This window comes from Mauremys mutica, chromosome 10 (genome assembly GCF_020497125.1).
Source record: "Mauremys mutica isolate MM-2020 ecotype Southern chromosome 10, ASM2049712v1, whole genome shotgun sequence".
NCBI classification, from domain to species: domain Eukaryota; kingdom Metazoa; phylum Chordata; order Testudines; family Geoemydidae; genus Mauremys; species Mauremys mutica.
This window is the reverse complement of record NC_059081.1, coordinates 1,102,098-1,122,939: the sequence shown is the minus strand read 5'-3', so window position 1 is coordinate 1,122,939 and position 20,842 is coordinate 1,102,098. Positions and strand designations below refer to the sequence as shown.

At 65.1% G+C, this 20,842-nt stretch overlaps 1 protein-coding gene across 1 annotated transcript; it reads left to right on the top strand.

Annotated features, from left to right (window-relative positions):
* The first annotated feature begins 786 nt into the window (after window positions 1–786).
* On the top strand, window positions 787–6,132 carry LOC123378699 (DNA-directed RNA polymerase II subunit RPB1-like). Its single transcript, XM_045032796.1, has 2 exons — window positions 787–2,622; window positions 6,010–6,132. The coding sequence occupies exons 1-2, from the start codon at window positions 787–789 to the stop codon at window positions 6,130–6,132; spliced, it is 1,959 nt and encodes a 652-aa protein (XP_044888731.1).
* The last annotated feature ends 14,710 nt before the right edge of the window (window positions 6,133–20,842 follow it).

Here is a 20,842-nt window from a genome sequence, read left to right as displayed (position 1 = left end):
CCCTCCCCCCAGCACCCCCAGCTGTGACACCCCCAGAGTCCCACTGCCCCTCCCCCCAGCACCCCCCGCTGTGACACCCCCAGAAACCCCCTGCCCCTCCCCCCAGCACCTCCCAGCTGTGACACCCCCAGATACCCCCTGCCCCTCCCCCCAGCACCCCCCACCTGTGACACCCCCAGAAACCCCCTGCCCCTCCCCCCAGCACCCCCCAGCTGTGACACCCCCAGAGATCCCCTGCCCCTCCCCCCAGCACCCCCGAGCTGTGACACCCTCACAGACCCCTCGGCCCTGCCCTGCTCAGGATTCTGCACCCTCCCCCCGGGCATGGGGCAGGAAACTCTTCACTTCACACATCAGCAGAGCGGGGGCGGGGGGCGGGATCTCCTGTGCCCAGGGCACCGATCCCTGGCCTGGTCAGGGCCATCGGACCCACTGCAGCCCAGGGGGGCCTGGTCCCCGAACCTGTCCCTCGGCTGCCCGAGGGGAGCCCCCCCTGTGCCCTGGCCCTGTGGGGGTTAAGTGCCGCTGGGCTGTTTGCGGGGGGCGGGCGCTGAGCAGCGATCGATACCCAGGGCTGGAGCTGCAGCAAATCGCAGCTGGGAGCCATAAATCTGCCTCCCTCCGCGGGCAGGGAGCGTGAGACGGGAGCTTATCTCCTGCCTGCCAGCCGGGCTGCGGCCTCCTGCACCGCGACACCCCGGCATGGCTGCCTGCACCCCGACACGCTGCACCTCGACGCCCCAACATGGCTGCCTGCACCCCCAAACTGCACCCCGACACCCCGGCATGGCTGCCTGCACCCCGACACGCTGCGCCTCGACACCCCAACATGGCTGCCTGCACCCCGACACGCTGCGCCTCGACACCCCAACATGGCTGCCTGCACCCCCAAACTGCACCCCGACACCCCGGCATGGCTGCCTGCACCCCGACACGCTGCACCTCGACACCCTGGCATGGCTGCCTGCACCCCGACACGCTGCGCCTCGACACCCTGGCATGGCTGCCTGCACCCCGACACGCTGCACCTCGACACCCCAACATGGCTGCCTGCACCCCCAAACTGCACCCCGACACCCCGGCATGGCTGCCTGCACCCCGACACGCTGCACCTCGACACCCTGGCATGGCTGCCTGCACCCCGACACGCTGCACCTCGACGCCCCGGCATGGCTGCCTGCACCCCCAAACTGCACCCCGACACCCCGGCATGGCTGCCTGCACCCCGACACGCTGCACCTCGACGCCCCGGCATGGCTGCCTGCACCCCCAAACTGCACCCCGACACCCCGGCATGGCTGCCTGCACCCCGACACGCTGCACCTCAACGCCCCGGCATGGCTGCCTGCACCCCCAAACTGCACCCCGACACCCCGGCATGGCTGCATGCACCCCGACATGCTGCACCTCGACACCCCAACATGGCTGCCTGCACCCCGACACGCTGCGCCTCGACACCCTGGCATGGCTGCCTGCACCCCCAAACTGCGCCCCTACACCCCGGCATGGCTGCCTGCACCCCGACACGCTGCGCCTCGACACCCCAACATGGCTGCCTGCACCCCCAAACTGCACCCCGACACCCCGGCATGGCTGCCTGCACCCCCAAACTGCGCCCTGACACCCTGGCATGGCTGCCTGCACCCCGACACGCTGCGCCTCGACACCCCGGCATGGCTGCCTGCACCCCCAAACTGCGCCCTGACACCCTGGCATGGCTGCCTGCACCCCGACACGCTGCGCCTCGACACCCTGGCATGGCTGCCTGCACCCCGACACGCTGCGCCTCGACACCCCGGCATGGCTGCCTGCACCCCCAAACTGCACCCCGACACGGCTGCCTGCACCCCGACATGCTGCGCCTCGACACCCCAACATGGCTGCCTGCACCCCCAAACTGCACCCCGACACCCCGGCATGGCTGCCTGCACCCCGACATGCTGCACCTCGACACCCCAACATGGCTGCCTGCACCCCGACACGCTGCGCCTCGACACCCTGGCATGGCTGCCTGCACCCCGACACGCTGCGCCTCGACACCCCGGCATGGCTGCCTGCACCCCCAAACTGCGCCCTGACACCCTGGCATGGCTGCCTGCACCCCGACACGCTGCGCCTCGACACCCCGGCATGGCTGCCTGCACCCCCAAACTGCGCCCTGACACCCTGGCATGGCTGCCTGCACCCCGACACGCTGCGCCTCGACACCCTGGCATGGCTGCCTGCACCCCGACACGCTGCGCCTCGACACCCCGGCATGGCTGCCTGCACCCCCAAACTGCGCCCCGACACCCTGGCATGGCTGCCTGCACCCCGACACGCTGCGCCTCGACACCCCAACATGGCTGCCTGCACCCCCAAACTGCACCCCGACACCCCGGCATGGCTGCCTGCACCCCGACACGCTGCGCCTCGACACCCCAACATGGCTGCCTGCACCCCGACACGCTGCGCCTCGACACCCCGGCATGGCTGCCTGCACCCCCAAACTGCGCCCCGACACCCCGGCATGGCTGCCTGCACCCCGACACGCTGCGCCTCGACACCCTGGCATGGCTGCCTGCACCCCCAAACTGCACCCCGACACCCCGGCATGGCCGCCTGTGCCCCGTGTCACGGAGTGTGGGGGAGTCAGGCCCTGCACCCCCGGGCTCCCTGCCGATTCACCAGGACTCTCAGCCAGCCAGTAAAGCAGAAGGTTTATTCAGACGACAGGAACACAGTCCAGGACAGGTCTTGCAGGCACAGATAACCGGATCTCCCCGGTTAGGTCCATCTTGGGGCATCCCAGCCCCCCTCGGGGATCAGAGCCCGGTCTCCCTGCCTCCCCTCTGTTCTCCAGCCAGCTCCTGTCTGCCCACCCCCCCTCCGGCCCCTCCTCTCTGCTCAGCTCCTTTCCCGGGCCAGGAGGTCACCTGACCCCTTTGTCTCCCACACCTTTAGATGCACCTTTGCAGGGAGGGGCCCGGCCATCTGTTGCTAGGAGACAGAGTGTCAGGCATTCGGCCCAGCATTCCCAGCCCCCAGTACAAACAGTCCCACTTCGTCACACCCCGACACTGCAGCACCCTGACACTGACACAGCTGCCTGCTCTGTGCCGTGCTGTGCCCTGACCCCCAGCAGCGCCGGCACACGCGTCAAGCCAGGCTGGGACCCGTGTGACCAATGTGGGAATGTTGGTCCCTCCGTTTCCTTCTGTGTCTGGGGGGCTGTGCCCCAGGCTGTGCCCACAGCAAGGGCAGGTCGGCAGGGACCGCGGCCCCCTTCAGCGCCTCCTCCTCCCTGCGAGGCGGGAGCTGCAGCCATGGGGGTCCCCCACCCGGCTCCCTTTGCACCCCGCTGAGCCCCGGAGCCGAGTGACTCTGAGGCAGCCTCTCCCCTCAGGGCTCCTGGTGACAGGCCCCGGCCATCAGGTGCCAGGTTCCGAAGCACCTCGGCCGTTCTCTGCGCCGGCAGCTAGGGGCAGCCTCACCCGCCCACCAGGGGCTCAGCAAAAATCACCCCCTTGTCCCACCACCTGGGCATTGTGTACAGGGGAAACTGAGGCACACAGTATTCATGCAAAGCATTAAGAAAACCCCTCCCGCTTTGTCAGAGTCCGACGCTGGGCAGCGGAGAGGCCAGGCTGGGCTGGCGCGGTGCCCAGGTGGCAGCGGGGTCCAGGGCCTGTGGGGCTGGCTGGGGCAGTGCAGCCGGCAGGAGCTGTGCTTCTCTCCCCAGGTTCAAGGTGGAGCTGGCAGAGTTGCTGTTCCCTGTAGCCCCCTGAGGCTCTGTCACGGACTCACAGATCGTACCCACTCGTGGCCCCGTGGGGTCTGTGGGGGGAGCCCCTTTCAGTGCGACAGCCCTTCTCAGGGGGCCACTCCTGGGGTCCGGCCCCTCCACCTCCTGGAGCCGCACCTCTCTGAGCCTCAGCACGTCTGTCTCTGCCGTGGGCCCCTCAGGGAGTCCCCTCGCCCCGGGCCCCCCGGGCCTCTACCCCCCGAAGGGGATTATACCCCCGGCCCTGTTCTCTAGCCCGGAGCGACTCTCAGCCAGCGTAACACAGGAGGTTTATTGAGGGTTGAACCCAGCACAGGAAACTCTCAGGGCCTCAGGCCTGGCCTCCCTCAGCCCAGCACATCCCAGTCCCCCTGCAGCCAGGGGGGGCTCTGCCTGCTCCCCCTCTCCAGCCCCGAGCCCCCCTGCTTCCCAGCTGGGCCTCCGATATCCCCGGCCCCAAGCCCCCTCTGTCCATTGGCTTCTCTCCAGGGAAACAGGCTCCTCTGGGCCTCCTCTCCCCTCTCCTCTCCTCTGGCCCCTCTGGCTGGAGCCGGCTGGTCAGGTCACCGGGGTCCTCTCCCCGCAGCCCATTGTCCTCCCACTGGCCAGAACCGGCTGCGACTCCTGAGCTGGGTCTCCGGGTGGTCAGGTCACCAGTCGCTGGGGTCTCCATCCTCCAGGCCGGGCCGGGGTCCCGAGTCCCCTCTGTCATGGAGTGAGGGGGAGCCCGGCCCTGCACCCTCTTCCTGGGACTCCCAGTGACTCTCAGCCAGCCAGTAACACGGAAGGTTTATTGGACACAGGAGCACAGGCTACAGCAGAGCTTGTGGGCACAGCCAGGACCCCTCAATCTGGTCCTTCTGGGGGTGCAGGGAGCTAAGTTCCCAGCTTGGGATTCCCTGCACTGCACCCCCCAGCCCCAAACCGAAACTGACCCCCCCTCTCCAGCCGGCTCCCTCCTTTGTCCAGCTCCCCGGGCCGAGGTGTTGACCTCCCCCCTGCCTAGCTCAGGTTACAGGCTCAGGTCCTGTCCCTCCCCTAACGTCCTCCCGGCTCTCCCCTCCCCCACACAGACAGCCCCTGCTCCATCACACCTCTCCCCCCTCCGAGACTGAACTGAGCGGGGTCACTTTGCCCAGTGACCCGGGGAAGTTCGGGGCCCCCTCTCCGGGACAGCGCGTCCGCTATCAGGTTGGCACTTCCCTTCACGTGGACCTCGTCCATGTCATAGTCCTGCAGGAGCAGGCTCCACCTCAGGAGCTTGGCGTTGGCTCCTTTCATCTGGTGCAGCCAGGTCAGGGGAGAGTGGTCGGTGTACACGGTGAAGTGGCGCCCAAAGAGATAGGGCTCCAGTTTCTTCAGGGCCCGCACCATGGCCAGGCATTCCTTCTCGATGGCCACGTAGTTCTGCTCCCGGGGTAGCAACTTCTTGCTCAGGTACACGATGGGGTGTCTCTCCCCCTTTTCATCCTCCTGCATCAACACCGCCCCCAGGCCCATGTCGGAGGCGTCGGTAAACACCATAAAGGGCTTGTCAAAGTTTGGGTTTGCCAGAACTGGGCCTCTGAGCAGAGCCTCCTTCAGCGCCTGGAGAGCCTCCTGGCACTGCTCGGTCCAGACCACCTTGTCTGGCTTCCCCTTCTTGCACAGCTCAGTGATGGGGGCGGCTATGGCGCTAAAGTGGGGCACGAACCTCCGATAGTACCCCGCCATCCCAATAAAGGCCTGGACCTGCTTTTTGGTCTGGGGAGCGGGCCAGTCTCTGATCGCCTCCACCTTGGCTGGTTCCGGCTTTAGGCAGCTGAGGGATCAGCTCCCTGCGCCCTGGGGACTTGGTTGTGGGGTCCTGGTTGTACCCACAAGCCCTGCTTGGGACTAATAAACCTTCCGCTTTACGGGCTGGCTGAGAGTCCCAGGAATCGCAGGATGTGGGGGTGCGGGGCCCTGACTCCCCCGCATGCCGTGACAGGCCGGCAATGGAGCCTTCGGCCCCCGGGGGCGCTGTGATGTGAGGGGTGCCCCGTGGAGCGTGGCCTGCACGCAGAGCGGGGTGGTGTCGGCTCCGGCGCGGCTCCAGGCCAGGTGCTGCTGATGGGAAGGGACTCGCCCGTGGTCACACGGCCGCTCCCCCCTGCGCTGCACCGGGTGACCCCTGCCCCCCCCCTCGAGAGGCACCTGCTGGCCTGGCCTGGATGAAGCTGCGTGGGAGCAAAAGGGTTAAACTCTCTTGCCCCGGTGCCCGGCAGCTGGGGCCGTGGCTCTGGGGCAGGCAGCCGGCGCTGGCTGAGGTGTGCGGTGCCGAGGGCTGGATTAACAGACCCGGGAGGCTCCGAGCACCCGCGCCAGCCGGGAGCAGCCATCGGCCCTGAACCCTCATAAATCTCCCCAGGGCGGCCGCCACTCGCCACCGTGGATTTGATTTGTCAAATATTCAAATGAGCTGAGGATGGAGCGGTGGCCGACGCCTGCACCTCTGCTCCCGCCCATGCATCATCCTGCTCCCTGCCCTCGCCGGCGCCGGCAGCGCGGATAAATCAGCCGCCCGCGCTGCTAAAGAGGAGCTGATTGCTTCGTGCCGGAGCGGGGCTCACCTGGGAAATCACGCGGGGCCCGGGGGGGGGCTGGGGTGCCGCACCAGGCAGCAATTTATTGCTTTGATTTGCCGGGGTTGGTTTGTTCCCAAACGCCCGCTGGGGAATTGCGGCCCCGGAGCTGTAATGCCAGGCCGGACGCCGGCTCGTTAAAGTGTCGCCGCCCATAATTCCTCCCACATTAGCGTTCCCAGGCAGCCCGGCTCCCAGCCTCCTGCTCCATGGCCATTGCTGGCCTGCCGCGGTGTCGGGACAGACAGAGCCAGCTCCTCCGGGGAGCCGCGCGCCCCCAGGCCACAGCATCAACATGGAGGGGACCCCAGTCTGGGCCTGTGTGGGGCTGTCACGGGGTCCTCGGGCGCTGCTCCCCACCAAGCCAGGCAGGACCCTGGGGAGCCTCCTCTCCCTCGGAGCAGCCTGTCTGCAGGGCAAGAAGCTCCCACGGCTTCACCTCCTGGGTCTGACTTGGAGCATTCAGCATCCTCTGCCCCTCCGTGCACTTCCCCCAGCGAGTCCGCCCAGGCGGGGTCCTGGGGGGGCCACAGGGTCCTGCACCCCCCACTGCGCAGTCAGACGTGACTCTCAGCCAGCCAGTGACACAGAGGTTTATTCGATGACAGGAACAGGGTCTAACACAGAGCTTGTAGGTACAGAGAACCGGACCCCTCGGCTGGGTCCATCTTGGGGGGTGGGGAGCCCAGACCCCGGTTCTGGGTCTCCCTCCATGTCCCCAGCCAGCTCCCAACTGACACTCTCCAGCTCCTCCTCTGCCTTTATCCCTTTCCCGGGCCAGGAGGCCCCTGATCTCTGTGTCTCCAGCACCTTCAGCTGGCACCTTGCCGGGGAGGGGCCCAGGCCGTCAGTTGCCAGCAGACAGGGAGTCGCCAGTCTCTGTGCAGACACCGTCACACCTGCCCCCTAGGGCTCTGCACCAATCACACCCCCATCCCACCACCTAGATACCTGAGAAAGGCAGGGGGGAAACTGAGGCACCCACTGTATTCGGAGAAAACATTAAGAACTCGCTGAGCAGGGCTGGGGGTGCCACCCCTCGGGGCAGCAGTGGCTGGGCTGTCTGTGGGGCTGAGGTGCTGTCTGAGTCTCTTGTGCTGCAGGATGCAGAGGCAGAGCTAACTAGGGGGCTTTTGTGGGGGCTCAGTAGAGGTGAAATTGCTGCTAAGCTGGTGGGAGGGCTCAGCCTGACAGCTGCTGGGGGGCAGGGGCTGGGGTGGCCCTGCTAGCTGCTGGCACCCCCAGAGCTGTGTGAAGTGGGGGGACCTCAGGACCTCTCTGGGTTGCAGTGGGGAGCAAACGGCCCTGTGACACGACACCTCCCCCGGGCTGGGTGGTGAGCTCCTGTGAACACCCCAGTGGGGTGGGAGTGGGGGGCGGGGGCCGTTTGTTTGTGGGGCTGTCAGCGCGCTCCGGGGCCGGGGTTCTGCCTGTGGGCACGTGTTCTCGAACCCCAGCCAGCGCCTGGTTCCTGTCCCTGTCATTAGACGTCTCTCCCACCCCCAGGCTCGGGGCGGGTGAGAGGGGCGGCATTGTGGGGGAGAGGGAGACGTGTGATTTTCCAGGTTCCAGGCTGGGGTCGAGCTGGGTCGTGTTGTGAAGACGAAGCCCTGGGTATTGAACCAGCCCTGGTGCTGCCGACCCCCCGCTCCCAGGCAGACGGGTTACACCAGGACTCGGGGGCTGGGTAGGGCAGGGACATGCAGAGGGGTCCCTGCCAGGCCATGTGGGGCTGGGATCCCTGGGTCCAGGAGGGGCCATGCACAGACCCAAAGTCGGGGGTGCCAGGCACAACGAGCCTCGCCTGGCGCTGCCCATGGAGGGGGCGAGCGGCACACGCCTGGCCAGGGAGCCCATGGCAGAGAGGCTGGAGGCCCAGCATGGAGGGGGCTGGGGGGTACAGGAGGGGAGCAGCTGGCTTTAGGGCACTTTGGCCCAGCGCCTGCAAAGCCCTGTGGCCCCGGCTGTGACGGTGCTGCCCGTGGGAGCCAGCTGAGGTCACTCAATCAGGGTGAACTGCAAACAGAACAGGGCAGACAAACCCCAAATGCTGGTGGTTATTCCAATACTTAGATTTACCAACCAGCACAAAACAGCTTCTACAGCACCTCACTGGTCACTTAGAAGTCCAAACCACGCAGTTCCCTTAAAGTGCCCAGCCTCAGGCCTCCGTCCAGACACACCTGTCAGATATGATGATGATTCCTAAGAATCTTACTTCATCATATAAAAGAAAAGGTTCTTCCAATCCCAAAGGATCAGCCACATACCCAGGTCCAATTATAACTTAGATCTTACCCAAAATACACGCTATAGCCAATTCTTATTAGCTAAGCTAAAATTTATTAAAAAAGAAAAGATAGAGAGTGTTGGTTAAAAGATTAATCTACAGACAGTCTTGAATTCAATTCTTGAGGTTCAGATACACAGTAGAGATGAGCTTGTAGTTGCCAAAAGTCCTTTTAGAAATAGTCCAGAGGTTATAGTCCAAGTTCCATATTCAGGGTGGCTCCAGTCAATGACTGGTGATCTCAATCCTTATGGCTTAAGGTTTCCCCCTCTTGAAACCCAAAGCAGATCTGAGATGAAGAAGGATCGTGTCCCAGGGTTCTTATACATTTCCAGCAGCCTTTCGGCCTGAGAAAACAATAGGCTTAATTCCTTCTCCCAAACATCCTGGCAATTAGCACAGAGTAATTTACCCATTAAACAGTTCAGATACAGGTTAGCACAACCTTCAAAGAGACACATAGACAATAATACTATTTTACTCAAGTATCATTATAAATGTTAATATTCCTTTTTTTGATCTTTGAACTAAAACTATAGCAATAGACAAGACTTGTTTGCTTGCATCCCAAGACCTGAGCAAACATCTCCCCTTCTACCTCTAACAATGCAGACTTGCATTTCAAAGCTCTATTCATTTACATATCTTCCTAACCAGTCCTTAAGGTTCACCCATGGGTCAGGTCAGTCTGTGAGTTAATTAACTCTTTCTGGCCCTTTCCCCTTTCAATGAGATATTATATCACAGTCATAACGTCACACCGGCGCAGGCAGCAGTTTCCTTCGGTGGCCACATCCACCCCATACACACGTTTTCCCCGCTCGGCTCTGCCTGCCCGGGGCCTGCGCCCTCCCCTCTTCCCTGGGCATGGAGAGTGCCCAGCGGCTGCTGGCGCAGCCCCCGCCTGGCTCCTGGGGACGGGCCCTTCTCCCTGGGGGCAGGGGATGGGGGGACAGGGGCAGCGCTCCTGCTCCCATGTGCTGGGGCCTCCCCAGGGCTCGGTGCCTCGGTTTCCCCCCGAGGAGCAGCCAGCTGAGCCAGGGGTCTCTCTGCAGAGAGATTTGTTTGGCGGTGACGCTGGGGCTGCGCTGGCTTAACTGACCTGGTGTGAAGCCTGGGGGGATGCGGCGAGTTGCGTCCAGTTCACACCTGTCCGTCTCTGGCTGCTGCTAAACTGGAGTCAGCCCGGTTTGATCCGAGCCGCACACGACCTCCCTCTGCATGGAGATATGGCCCATGCCAGGGGCGTCGTCCTGCGGCGGCTCCCCCCACCCCGTGCACTGACTCCCCACCGGATCTGCCTCCCCCCGCGTCTGGCCCCGGGCAGAGCACTGCCCCACGTCCGTTCCCCGGGCAGAGAGCTGCCCCACGTCCGGTCCCCGGGCAGAGCGCTGCCCCACGTCCGGTCCCCGGGCAGAGAGCTGCCCCACGTCCGGTCCCCGGGCAGAGCGCTGCCCCACGTCCGTTCCCCGGGCAGAGCGCTGCCCCACGTCCGTTCCCCGGGCAGAGCGCCTCCAAACGGCTGATCTGGATGTAAAAGGTGCCAGCGAGGAAGAATCGGCCCCGGCCCCCGGTCAGTTGTTCAGTGGTTAATGACCCTGCCCATCAGTCTCCAGGCGGAACTGGCCGAGCTCCCAGCCGTGATTCCCTGCCAGCTCCATGGAGACGAGCTCCCAGCCTGGCCTCTCCGAGTGGGGCTTCCCCGTTGGATCCATCTGTCGCTGAGGTTTTCCACAGGTTCAGCAGCCTCAGTTTCCCTTCTGTTAATTTCTCTCTGGCTCAGGTGCAGGAGGGGGCGGGGGAGCCCAGGGTGTTCTGTGTGGTCTGAGCCAGTCCCTGGACCTCCCGGGCCTCAGTTTCCCCTTCTAGGGTTTGTGGCAGCCCTGTGCGTCCCCCTCGCCTGGCCGCTGGCTGCCTGGCTGCCATGTCCTTCTCCACGCTGACCATGGGGTCTGAGCTGGGGCAGCTCCCTAGATTGCTGGACTCCAGATTAAACCTGGCCAGCCATACCCGTCCCCAGGCACCCAGGCCCCATTCACTCCCCAGCCTGCTCTGGGCACATTCCCCTCTGCGGGATGGCTGGTTCCGAGGGACGCAGGATCCGAGGCGTCTGCCACCCAGTGTCTCCTGCTCGCTCACCCTCTCCCGAGTCCCTTTGCTCCGTGTTTGTCACGGTCCCTCGGCACTTCTGGGCCACTCTGCAGAGGTTCGTCCCCTGCCCCCAGCACCGTGGTGTCAGGGCAGCGTGGTCGGGCACTGGGCATTGGCCGGGGTGCTGTGTTCCCTCGCCTGGCCCAGGCGCGCTGGGTGTGCCGGGGTCGTTGGGGGCTTGAAGCTCTGCCTGGCTCTGGGGTTCTGTCGGAAGGGGATGGGCACCGCGCCTGGCACAGGGTGGGGCCCCAGCCTGGGGCCTGTCTCCCGCCTGGACAAGCTTCTCCCTGATGGTAAATGCTGGGCTGTGTCAGCCCAGCGCTGTCGATCCAGGCGGAGGAAAGTCAGTGGGGAGCCGGGCTCTCTGCTAGCGGAGCATCCTCAGGGCTCCAGGGTCCGTGCCCAGCTGCTGACGGCTGGAGTCCAGCCGCGGGCACAAAGCCAAGACGGCCGGCCCCTGAGCCCAGCAGCGTCGGGAGAAGACGTCGCCCGTGATGGTGCCATCGGAGAGCTCTGCGAATCCTCCACCCTGGCCAGACCCTCCAGCCAACGGAGCCTCACCAGGGTGTGTCCCTCTGCCCACAGCATCACCCCGTCTGCTCGCGGCCAGCGCCAGCCCTGCACCCCGGTGCTCCCCGCTGGGCTGCTTCCTGCAGCCGCCTGTCCTTGCTCAGCCCTTGCTTTGCTCTGCTCCCTTACGAGGGTTACTGGACAATTAACCGGCACCGCTCGCCAGCCGTCCCTGAGCCCGGAACCACACCTGCTTTCTCCAGCCCTCTGGTACCGCCCCAGTCCTCGATGGTTTGCAAACTCCTGAGCCGGTTCCCTGCCGGCCGATCCAGACTTTCCATTAGCACCAGGGGTGCATGTGTGTAGAAATGTACTTCGCATTAGCATCACTTTTCCATTTCCAAAGTGCTGCAAAAACCTGAGCTAATCTTCCGAGCTATTTTTTAAGCTCCTCATTACTCCCTAATTGTTCAAACTTCTTGTCTTTTCTTTCTGATTAAAAGCACATTTGAAAAGAGCAGTTCAGTATCTCAGCTATTTTAGAGTCAAATGAATTCCAGCCCCCTCCTCATTTATTAATAACCTGCTCTCACGCTGACACCGCTTCCCCGGGGGCTAGTAAAAGCCTGAGAAGAGACAAGGTGACAGCAGAGCTCCAGAGGGAGGCATTCAAAGGGGGTTACAAATCTATCTGTCTGTCTATCCATCTAACCCCAAACACCTCCTCCATCCATCCCTCTGTCCATCTAACCCCAAACACCTCCTCCATCCATCCCTCTGTCCATCTAACCCCAAACACCTCCTCCATCCATCTAACCCCAAACACCTCCTCCATCCATCCATCTGTGATGAAGTGGGAATGTTCTTAATGTTTTCTCCGAGTGCTGTGTGGGTGCCTCAGTTTCCCCTCTGCCTTTCTCAGGTATCTAGGTGGTGGGATGGGGGGTGTGATTGGTGCAGAGCCCTAGGGGGCAGGTGTGATGGTGTCTGCACAGAGACTGGTGACACCCTGTCTGCTGGCAACTGACGGCCTGGGCCCCTCCCCGGCAAGGTGCCAGCTGAAGGTGCTGGAGACACAGAGATCAGGGGCCTCCTGGCCCGGGAAAGGGACAAAGGCAGAGGAGGGGCTGGACAGTGTCAGTTGGGGGCTGGCTGGGGACATGGAGGGAGGCCCAGACAGACCTCCTGGCCTCCCCTGGCCCCCCACGATGGACCTGACTGAGGGGGTCCTGTTGTCCGTACTTGCGAGGCCTGTCCTGGGCTATGTTCCTGTCGTTTAAACAAACCTTCTGTGTTACTGGCTGGCCGAGAGCCCCGGTGAATCGCAGGAAGCCGGGGGTGCAGGGTCCTGTTGCCCAGTAACTCCGTGACACCATCTAACCACACACTCCCTCCCTCCATCTGTCCATCCATCCCCATACACTCCCTTCATCTATCTATCTATCTATCTGTAACGGGGGGGGGGTGTCACGGCGTGTCGGGGAGTCAGGGCCCTGCACCCTCTTCCTGCGATTCCCCGGGACTCTCAGCCAGCCAGTAACACAGCAGGTTTATTAGCCAACAGGAACAGTCCCAAGCAGGGCTTGTAGGTACAGCCAGGACCCCTCAGTCCAGTCCTTCTAGGGGTTCAGGGAGCTTAGACCCCAGCTTGGGGTCCCCAGGGCGTGGGGGCTAGATGGTGACTGGCAGTAGCCATACACTGAGGTGAGGTGGGGATAGTGGGGGGGGGTCCCTGGGAGGGGGAGACCCCGAGAGGAAGGGGTTACTGCCGGGGGCAGGGCACCGGGTCCAGGGAGGGGCACGCGGGCCAGAGGCCAGGCAGATCACCGGCCTGCAGGGGCGCTTTGGGCTGGAAATCGAGCTAATTCCCAGAAGTCACCAGCAGGAGGTGCCGCAGGGGTGAGTCCGCACGTCTACACTATCTATCGAGTCCTCTTTCTCTTTAACTAGAACCGTCATAACGGAGTGTCTGGACCTTCCCCGCCTCGACCAGAAAGACCCACTAGCGTAGAGTGGAGAGTGGGCAGGTGTGGGGAGGGTCGGCTGGGGGAATGGGTATGTGAAGGGGTGTGGGTGGCTCACTGGGTGAGTAGGTTGGTGCATTGCTGGGTGGCTCTCTGGCTGGGTGGGTGGCACGAGTCTGGTTGGGTGGATGGCTCGGTGGGTGGGTGAGTTGCTGGATGGGTGGCTTTCTGGGTGGCTGGGTGGAAGGTGAGCGGGTGGAAGGTGAGCGGTGGGTGGTGCGTCTGGCTGTGTGGGTGACTCGCTGGGTGGAAGGTGAGCGGTGGGTGGAAGTCTCTCTGGGTGAGAGGTTGGAGCGTGTGCAAAGGCAGTGGGGGGTGTCTGTGTGGGTGGGTGTTTTTTTGTCCCTGAGGAGCCGGTGGAGGGTGTGGGGGCTGGAGTGGGTGTTGCGGGAGCCGGGAGTGGGATGAGCGGACTGTCTCCTTGCCTGGGCTGGTGCCTGGGGGGGATCCTGCCTCCAGCACTCAGCAGCTGTCCTGGGGTGGCCACAGTGTTGTGGTCTGGGAGAAGGGGTGTCTCCAGCATGGGACCCTGGAGGGCAGGGACTGAAGAGGATTTAGGGGACAGAGGGACCCCAAAGCAGGAGCCCCTGGGTGACCCTTGGGTGCACAGGCAGGAGGGGCGCAGGGTGGGATTTTCCCTGTATGCACCGAGCCGGAGCCTGCAGCCCACTGGAGCGAGTGTGGGAACAGCCACAAAGCGAGTCCCTGGGCTGGGAGAAGGCGTTTGGGTGAAGGCCCTTGAGAGCTGGGCTGCGGCTGTGGCCTGGCCGCAGAGGGGGGACCGTTGCCCGTATGACACCGCATGGGGTTGGCTGGTGCCCCATGTCCTGCCCCTGCGTTTTCCCCACTGCCCCACCCTGCAGATGTCGCCAGTGAGGGGTGGGCGGGTGTGCTGCAGTCCCCGAGCTGGTGTGATGCAGGAGGGTCCCCATGGTGGGCTCTGCCCCACAGGTGGGGGGGTGCACTGACAGCCCAGTCACACCGGCCAGGGTAGGGGGGATTCTGTGGCCATGGCTCTCGTACCAATCACAGGGGGGTGCCATGTGCTGGGCGGGGGTGGGGGGAATGAGCTCCTCCCAGCACCAGCATCCACTGCGACAACGTGGCAATTGTCAGTAATGTGTTTGATTCCTGCGTGCCTCAGTTTCCCCAATAAGCTGCATGGTTACGAGTGGGGGGGGTGCTTGATCTCAGGGAGGCTCAGAGACATTGGGGTGAATATTGCCCGGCGAGCGGGGCTGGGTTATGGGAAAGGACTGGCCCAGCCCCTTATCAATGGGGAATCCCAGCAAAGCCAGTCACAGGACACACCGGGAGGGGATTTCCCCACCGGTCCCCAGGGAGGTTGGGCACCCCCCAGCTGGAGAACAAAGGAAGCAGAAGATGGGGAGGGGGCATCAGAGCTGGCCTGTGTAAGGCGTCAGGGCCCCCCCGGAGTCTGGCCAGGGTCAGACCGATGCCAGCTCTCCTCCCCCGCCCCCGCTCCTGGCGTGGTGCAGTGACACGCCCAGCCCCTGTGTAGACAGCGCTCTGTGAGGGGGGCAGCCCCCACCTCTTGCAGAGGGAGTAACCCCCACACCCTGAGCCAGGCAGAGCTTGGACCATGGGGCTCGGTGCCTGTGGCTGGGCTCTGGACGATGCTTCTGTCACGGCGTCCCCGGGCGCTGCTCTGGAGCTGCTCCCCACCAAGCCAGGCAGGACTCTGGGGAGCCTCCTCTCCCTCGGAGCAGCCTGTCTGCAGGGCAAGAAGCTCCCACGGCTTCACCTCCTGGGTCTCTCCTGGGAGCATCCAGCATCCTCTGCCCCTCCGTGCGCTTCCCCCAGTGAGTCCACCCAGGCGGGGTCCTGGGGGGGCCACAGGGTCCTGCCCCCCCACTGCGCAGTCAGACGTGACTCTCAGCCAGCCAGTAACACAGAGGTTTATTCGATGACAGGAACAGGGTCTAACACAGAGCTTGTAGGTACAGAGAACGGGACCCTCAGCTGGGTCCATTCTGGGGGGCAGTGAGCCAGACCCCCACGTCTGCACTTCACTCCTCATCCCCAGCCAGCTCCAGCCTAACAACCCCCTCCAGCCCCTCCTCTGGCCTTTGTCTCTTTCCTGGGCCAGGAGGTCACCTGATCTCTTTGTTCACCTTTAGCTATTCCCTTGCGGGGGGAAGGGCCCCGGGCATTTGTTGCCAGGAGACAGGGTCGGCCATCTATGCACCCCAGAGACTTAAGAAATGCACAGGGGAAACTGAGGCACCCACAGAGTATTCAGAAGAAACATTAAGAACAGCCCCACTTCATCACACCTTTAATCTCCAGTTCTCCTGGGTCCGGGTGTCTAATCACCCGCCTGTCGGCCCGCGCTGGCTGCGTGTCCCTGCAGATGCTGGCGGAGGGGGGGGCGCTGCCCCCTGAGATGGTACAAGTCTCCCTTGGGGTCTGTCTCAGGGGGACTCGCTGCCCGGGGCTCATGGTGGGGGGGTAGGGGGGCTGCGGGCCCAGGGGTCCAGCCCCCGGAGACGGTGAAGCCGCGTGGTTTCCCCTGGAGGGAGAGCGAGACCCCTCGGGGGCCTGGCCCACTGACAGGGCCTCCCAGAGCCTGTCCCCATGCTGGGGCCATGGCCCTGATCCTGGGGGTCCGGGACACCTGCCTCTCACGTGGGGGGTTCCCTTCACCCAGCTGCTCTGTACCCAGGTGCTGCCCTCGGCTGGGCGCTGGGGTGGGGTGGCTTGTGGGGCTCCCAGCAGCCAGGCACACGCTGAGTGATGTGGGGCATGGCCCTGGGGTGGGCGGGCACCAGGGGCTGAGGCCGTGGGGTTGGCACGTGGCCCAGGGGAGGGGCCTTGGCCCTGCTGCCAGCTTCGCTCTGGCTCCCTGCCTGGCCAGCGCCGGGCGCCCTGACCTTGGGATAATCTTCAATAGGATTAAGAGCTTAAACGTCTCCATGTAATTGCTGGGCGCTGCCTCGGCTGATCCGGCACACGCCCAGGGCTGGGAGCTCCCTGCCAATGCCAGCGCGTGGCTGGACCCAGCACCTCGAGCGGCCCCGGCGTCGTCCCAGGGCTCAGCCCACGCAGGGCGTCCAGGCAGACGGAGGGGCCGGGGCTGCCAGAGGCCAGCCAGCCACGTGGGCACAGACAGCGGAGATGGGCCAGGCCCTTGGTGCTGAGAGCGGGTCCATCCCTGCTGCGTCGGGTGGCGAAGCGCTTGCTGCGGGAGCAGAGCATGGTGCCCGTCAGCCCTGGGTTTGCTGGGGAGGCGCAGGCCCCGAACAGGGCTGGCAAAAGACAGCTCCCCCCGCCCCCCCCTTGTCCAGCACGACTCGGGTGCAGCAACGCTTCCGGCTCCGTCTGTGCCCGTGGGACCTGGGGGCGCGGGGTGGGACAGGAGCTGAGGCTGCCAAGGGGGCTGCAGGGCCCAGCGGCTGGGTTACGTGGCAGGTGACTCCCAGTGGGTGCTGAGAGCACCCAGGGCAGGCAGTGGGAGCAGGGAAAACCCCTTCCATGGATGGAGAGGTACCAGGGCCCCCCGAACAGCGCTGCTCCGGCCCCCCCACGGCTCTGGGGCTGCTGCAGGGACTGCTGGGGAGGGTCTGGGCGGGGGGGGGGGAGTCCATTGCACCCTTCATGTCTGTGAACGATACATTTCCTGCTGCTGCCTGGCCTGGGCCTGCTGGGGGCACCCAGGGATGTGGATTCTCTGGAGGTGTTGGGGGGGGCTCAGGGCCTAGGCTGGGGGTGTCGGGGGGAGGCTAACGCCCCAGGTCTCTCCATCCGGCCCCTGGCCCTGTGCTCCTGCAGCCCCGTGGCAGCGCTCCAGGAAGCCCCCAGCGCTCCGGGCCGGATCCCAGGCAGGGGCAGGGCTGCAGCAGGGAGCAGCGTCCCAGCCCCCCAATCTGGCTAATGGGCCCTGACATTTCAATGAGATTTAGCACGGAGCCCGGCACTGAATATTCATGAGGCCGCCCGGCCGGGCTGCTCGCGTGATTAATCATGTGCTGTTCCCTTCCCTGCAAACCTCACCTGCACCCACCCGCTGCTCACCAAGCGCCGCCAGCTCCGGCCCCCGGGGCCCAGAACGGCCCCTTCCCCCGGGGGCCCCGCGGTCCCACTGACCTGCCCCCTGCCAGGCGGGAGCGTCTCGGCGCAGCGGGGGGCCGTGCCCTCTGCCAGGCAGGGAGCTGGGGGGCAGCAGGGGAGTGGGGTGAGGAGAGGGGGTCCTGGTCCCTCCCGCACCCTGGGGATCGCGTTTCCCCAGCGGGCAGCCCCGGGGGCCCTGGTGGTTCCTGGGCTCATGGCCTGTGACTCTTGCCAGGTCTGATTGTGCTCGGGCTGCCTGGGTCTGTCTGGGAGCTGGGCACTGCTTGGGTAGGGCCAGGGCAGCCTGTTGGCGCCAGGCCGGGGCTCTCTGATCCAGCAGGGCTCGGTGTCCGGCTCCCACTCCTGGACACTCACCCGTGGGGGGCTCTCGGGGCCACCCGGAGCCTGGGGGAGCGACGTCCCCGCGGTCGGCAGACAGACAGGGGCTGGGCTGTGGAAGTCCCTTTAGACAGATGGGTCCCGGCCTGTCCTGCCAGCTCCGGCGTCGCCCGGAGCCCTTGGCCCCAGCTCATGTGCTGGCCTCCTAGTCACACTCCACATGGCCAGGCTGGGGCCGCCGGGCACTGGCCCCTCCGCGCCTTGTCCTAACCCTGCGGGGCCCCGGGCCCCCCCCCGCTCCTGGGCACCGGCCCCTCCGTGCCTTGTCCTAACCCTGTGGGGCCCTGGGCCCCCCCTGCTCCTGGGCACTGGCCCCTCCGCGCCTTGTCCTAACCCTGCAGGGCCCCACACGCCCCCCGCTCCTGGGCACCGGCCCCTCTGTGCCTTGTCCTAACCCTGCGGGGCCCGGGCCCCGCCCTGCTCCTGGGCACCAGCCCCTCCGCGCCTTGTCCTAACCCTGGCGGAGCCCTGGGCCCCCCCCCGGCTCCTGGGCACCGGCCCGTTCGTGCCTAACCAGCCGCTGCCAGGCTCCCTCAGGGACACTGGCGCCTTTGTTTCTGGGGGTATCCCTGTGCCCCGGCTGTCACCGCGTGGGCGCTTGCGCCTGCCTCTGTCTGTGCAGCGGGAGGCAGCTGGGCTCTGCGGCCAGCGGCTCCTTCCCAGCTGGGCAGTTATTGCTGCCCCTGCCCGGGACCCAGCCTGTGCACCCCCTGTCACGGGGTCCCCGGGCGATGCCCTGGAACGGCTCCCCACAAGCCAGGCAGGACCCTGGGGAGCCTCCTCTCCCTCGGAGCAGCCTGTCTGCAGGGCAAGAAGCTCCCACGGCTTCACCTCCTGGGTCTCTCCTTGGAGCATTCAGCATCCTCTGCCCCTCCGGGCGCTTCCCCCAGCGAGTCCGCCCAGGCGGGGTCCTGGGGGGGCCACAGGGTCCTGCCCCCCCACTGCGCAGTCAGACGTGACTCTCAGCCAGCCAGTAACACAGAGGTTTATTCGATGACAGGAACAGGGTCTAACACAGAGCTTGTAGGTACCGTGAACCGGACCCCTCAGCCAGGTCCATTCAGGGGCCCAGCGAGCCAGACAACCCCATCTGGCCTCACTCCTTGTCCCCAGCCAGCCCCATACTGAGCCCCCCTCCAGCCCCTCCTCTCTGGCCTTTGTCCCTTTCCTGGGCCAGGAGGTCACCTGACCTCTTTGTTCTCCCCCACCTTTAGCATCCCCTTGCACGGGGAAGGGCCTGGCCATTAGTTGCCATGGAGACAGCATGTCAGTGATTTATGCACCCTGGCCTTTATCCCACCACCTAGAGACTTAAGCACTGCAGAGGGGAAACTGAGGCACCCACACAGTATTCAGAGGAAACATTAAGAACATTCCCAGTTTGTCACACCACCCCCGCTCAGGGCCCGGCCTGTCCACCCTAACACCCCGCCCAGGGCCCCCTGCCCCGGAGTTTCCAGCCGCTCGCTCGCTCGGCGACGCTCTCGGGGCTGCAGAGACCCCAGCCTGGAGGCTGCCTTGCTGCAGCCCGAGCGGCCGTTATTCTCTGCAGCGCGACCCCGCTGCTGGGATCTGGGCCTGCGTCACCGGGGGCGAGAGTCCCACCAGGGGCCCCACCCGGGCAGTGCCCGCTGGGAGCGCGTGGGGCGGTGGTGCAGGGGGCCAGGGGAGCTGGAGGCGGCAGAGCTATAGGAGGATCTGCCCCGAGAGCGTGGCAGGAACGTGCTGCTGGCCGGGGCCCAAGTCCCCCCAGATACATTGTCCTTGGAGGAACAGCGCGTTGGGGAACTGCCCCGAACCGGCCTCGGCATCTCTCTCCCTCCAGGTCCCGTCCCCGGTGGGGAGTCTGGGCCGGGCGGGATCCAGCCCCCAGTGCGTGTGCAGGGCTCTGTGGGGAGCCGGGGGGGCCTGGCCCACATCTCACATCCGCTTGGTGCTGCGGCTCTGGCAGTTCTGCACAAATTGCATAAATATTCATGGGCCGTGCTCAGAAATGTGCCTGTCCCAGCTGATTACCGAGCCCGTCCTGCAGCTCCTGGGCTAACGCAGCCGGGCCCAGCCAGGAACCCGCCCGCTCTGCTCTGCCAGGCCCCCGGGCTGCACGGGCGTCTCCGTTCCAGACAACACCTGGGTCTCCGTTCCCGGGCTGCAGCCAGCTGCCTTTGCCGTGCGAAGCAGGGGCAGCATCTCCAGGCGGGGCTGAGCCACGGGCCCCAGCACAGCAGCCCAGCTGGCAGAGGGATCCACCTGGTCTGGCCAGGGGGCTCTGGGGCAGGGGCTCCGCCCGGCTTGGGGGCTCTGGGATGGGGGCTCCGCCCGGATAGGGGGCTCTGGGATCCCTCATGGGCTGAATCTTGTGCTCTGTGGCTGATGCTCTCAGCCCCTGGCAGCCCCCCTGCTCCGTGTGCTGGCCCTGGGTGGGGCCGTGAGAGGAGGAGACAGGCCAGAGGGAAGGGCCATTGAAGTCTCCTCTGGCTCCTCGCCTGCTGCCGAATTATCTGCCAGCCTGGCCAGGGTGCGGGGAAGGGGCGTGTGTGATCCTGCCTCTGCGCACCAGGCTCCCCACTGTGTCCTCAATGACCTCGTGCATAATCCCGTCCCAATTCCCATTACCGCCGCCTGCCCGCCCCCCGCTGGGTACTGTCACGCCCCAGCCGCCCTCCTGGGATGTGCGGGGGGGAGAACCACGGTCCCACCCCGCAAGATTGATGGGGGCTGTATTTCAAAGCCCACGGGCCACGGTGGGCTTCCCCAGACGGCACCCAGCAGCTCATGGGGCCATGCCCAGCTGCCGGGGACCTGACTGCAGGCAGCTCTCCAGGCCGGAGCAGCACCACGGCCTCTGCTCAGCACACGGGCACACGGGCACAGACAGACACGCACGGGGGCACACGGACACGGTGCGGGAGGGACTCGCTCTCATTGGCCCGGCTGCTTGGGAGAGATCCCAGCTTTGGAGCCCCCGAGCTCTGCCCCCGGCTGGGCAGGGTGCTGCCGGTCGGCCGCAGAGAAGGTGGAGGGATTGTTGAGT

Coding starts and splice junctions, on each gene's coding strand:
- LOC123378699 (XM_045032796.1), top strand. CDS start 787: ATGGCTGCCTGCACCCCGACACGCTGCGCCTCGACACCCCAACATGGC. Junction 2,623..6,009: donor TGTGCCCCGTGTCACGGAGT/GTGGGGGAGTCA, acceptor GGTGCCCGGCAG/CTGGGGCCGTGGCTCTGGGG.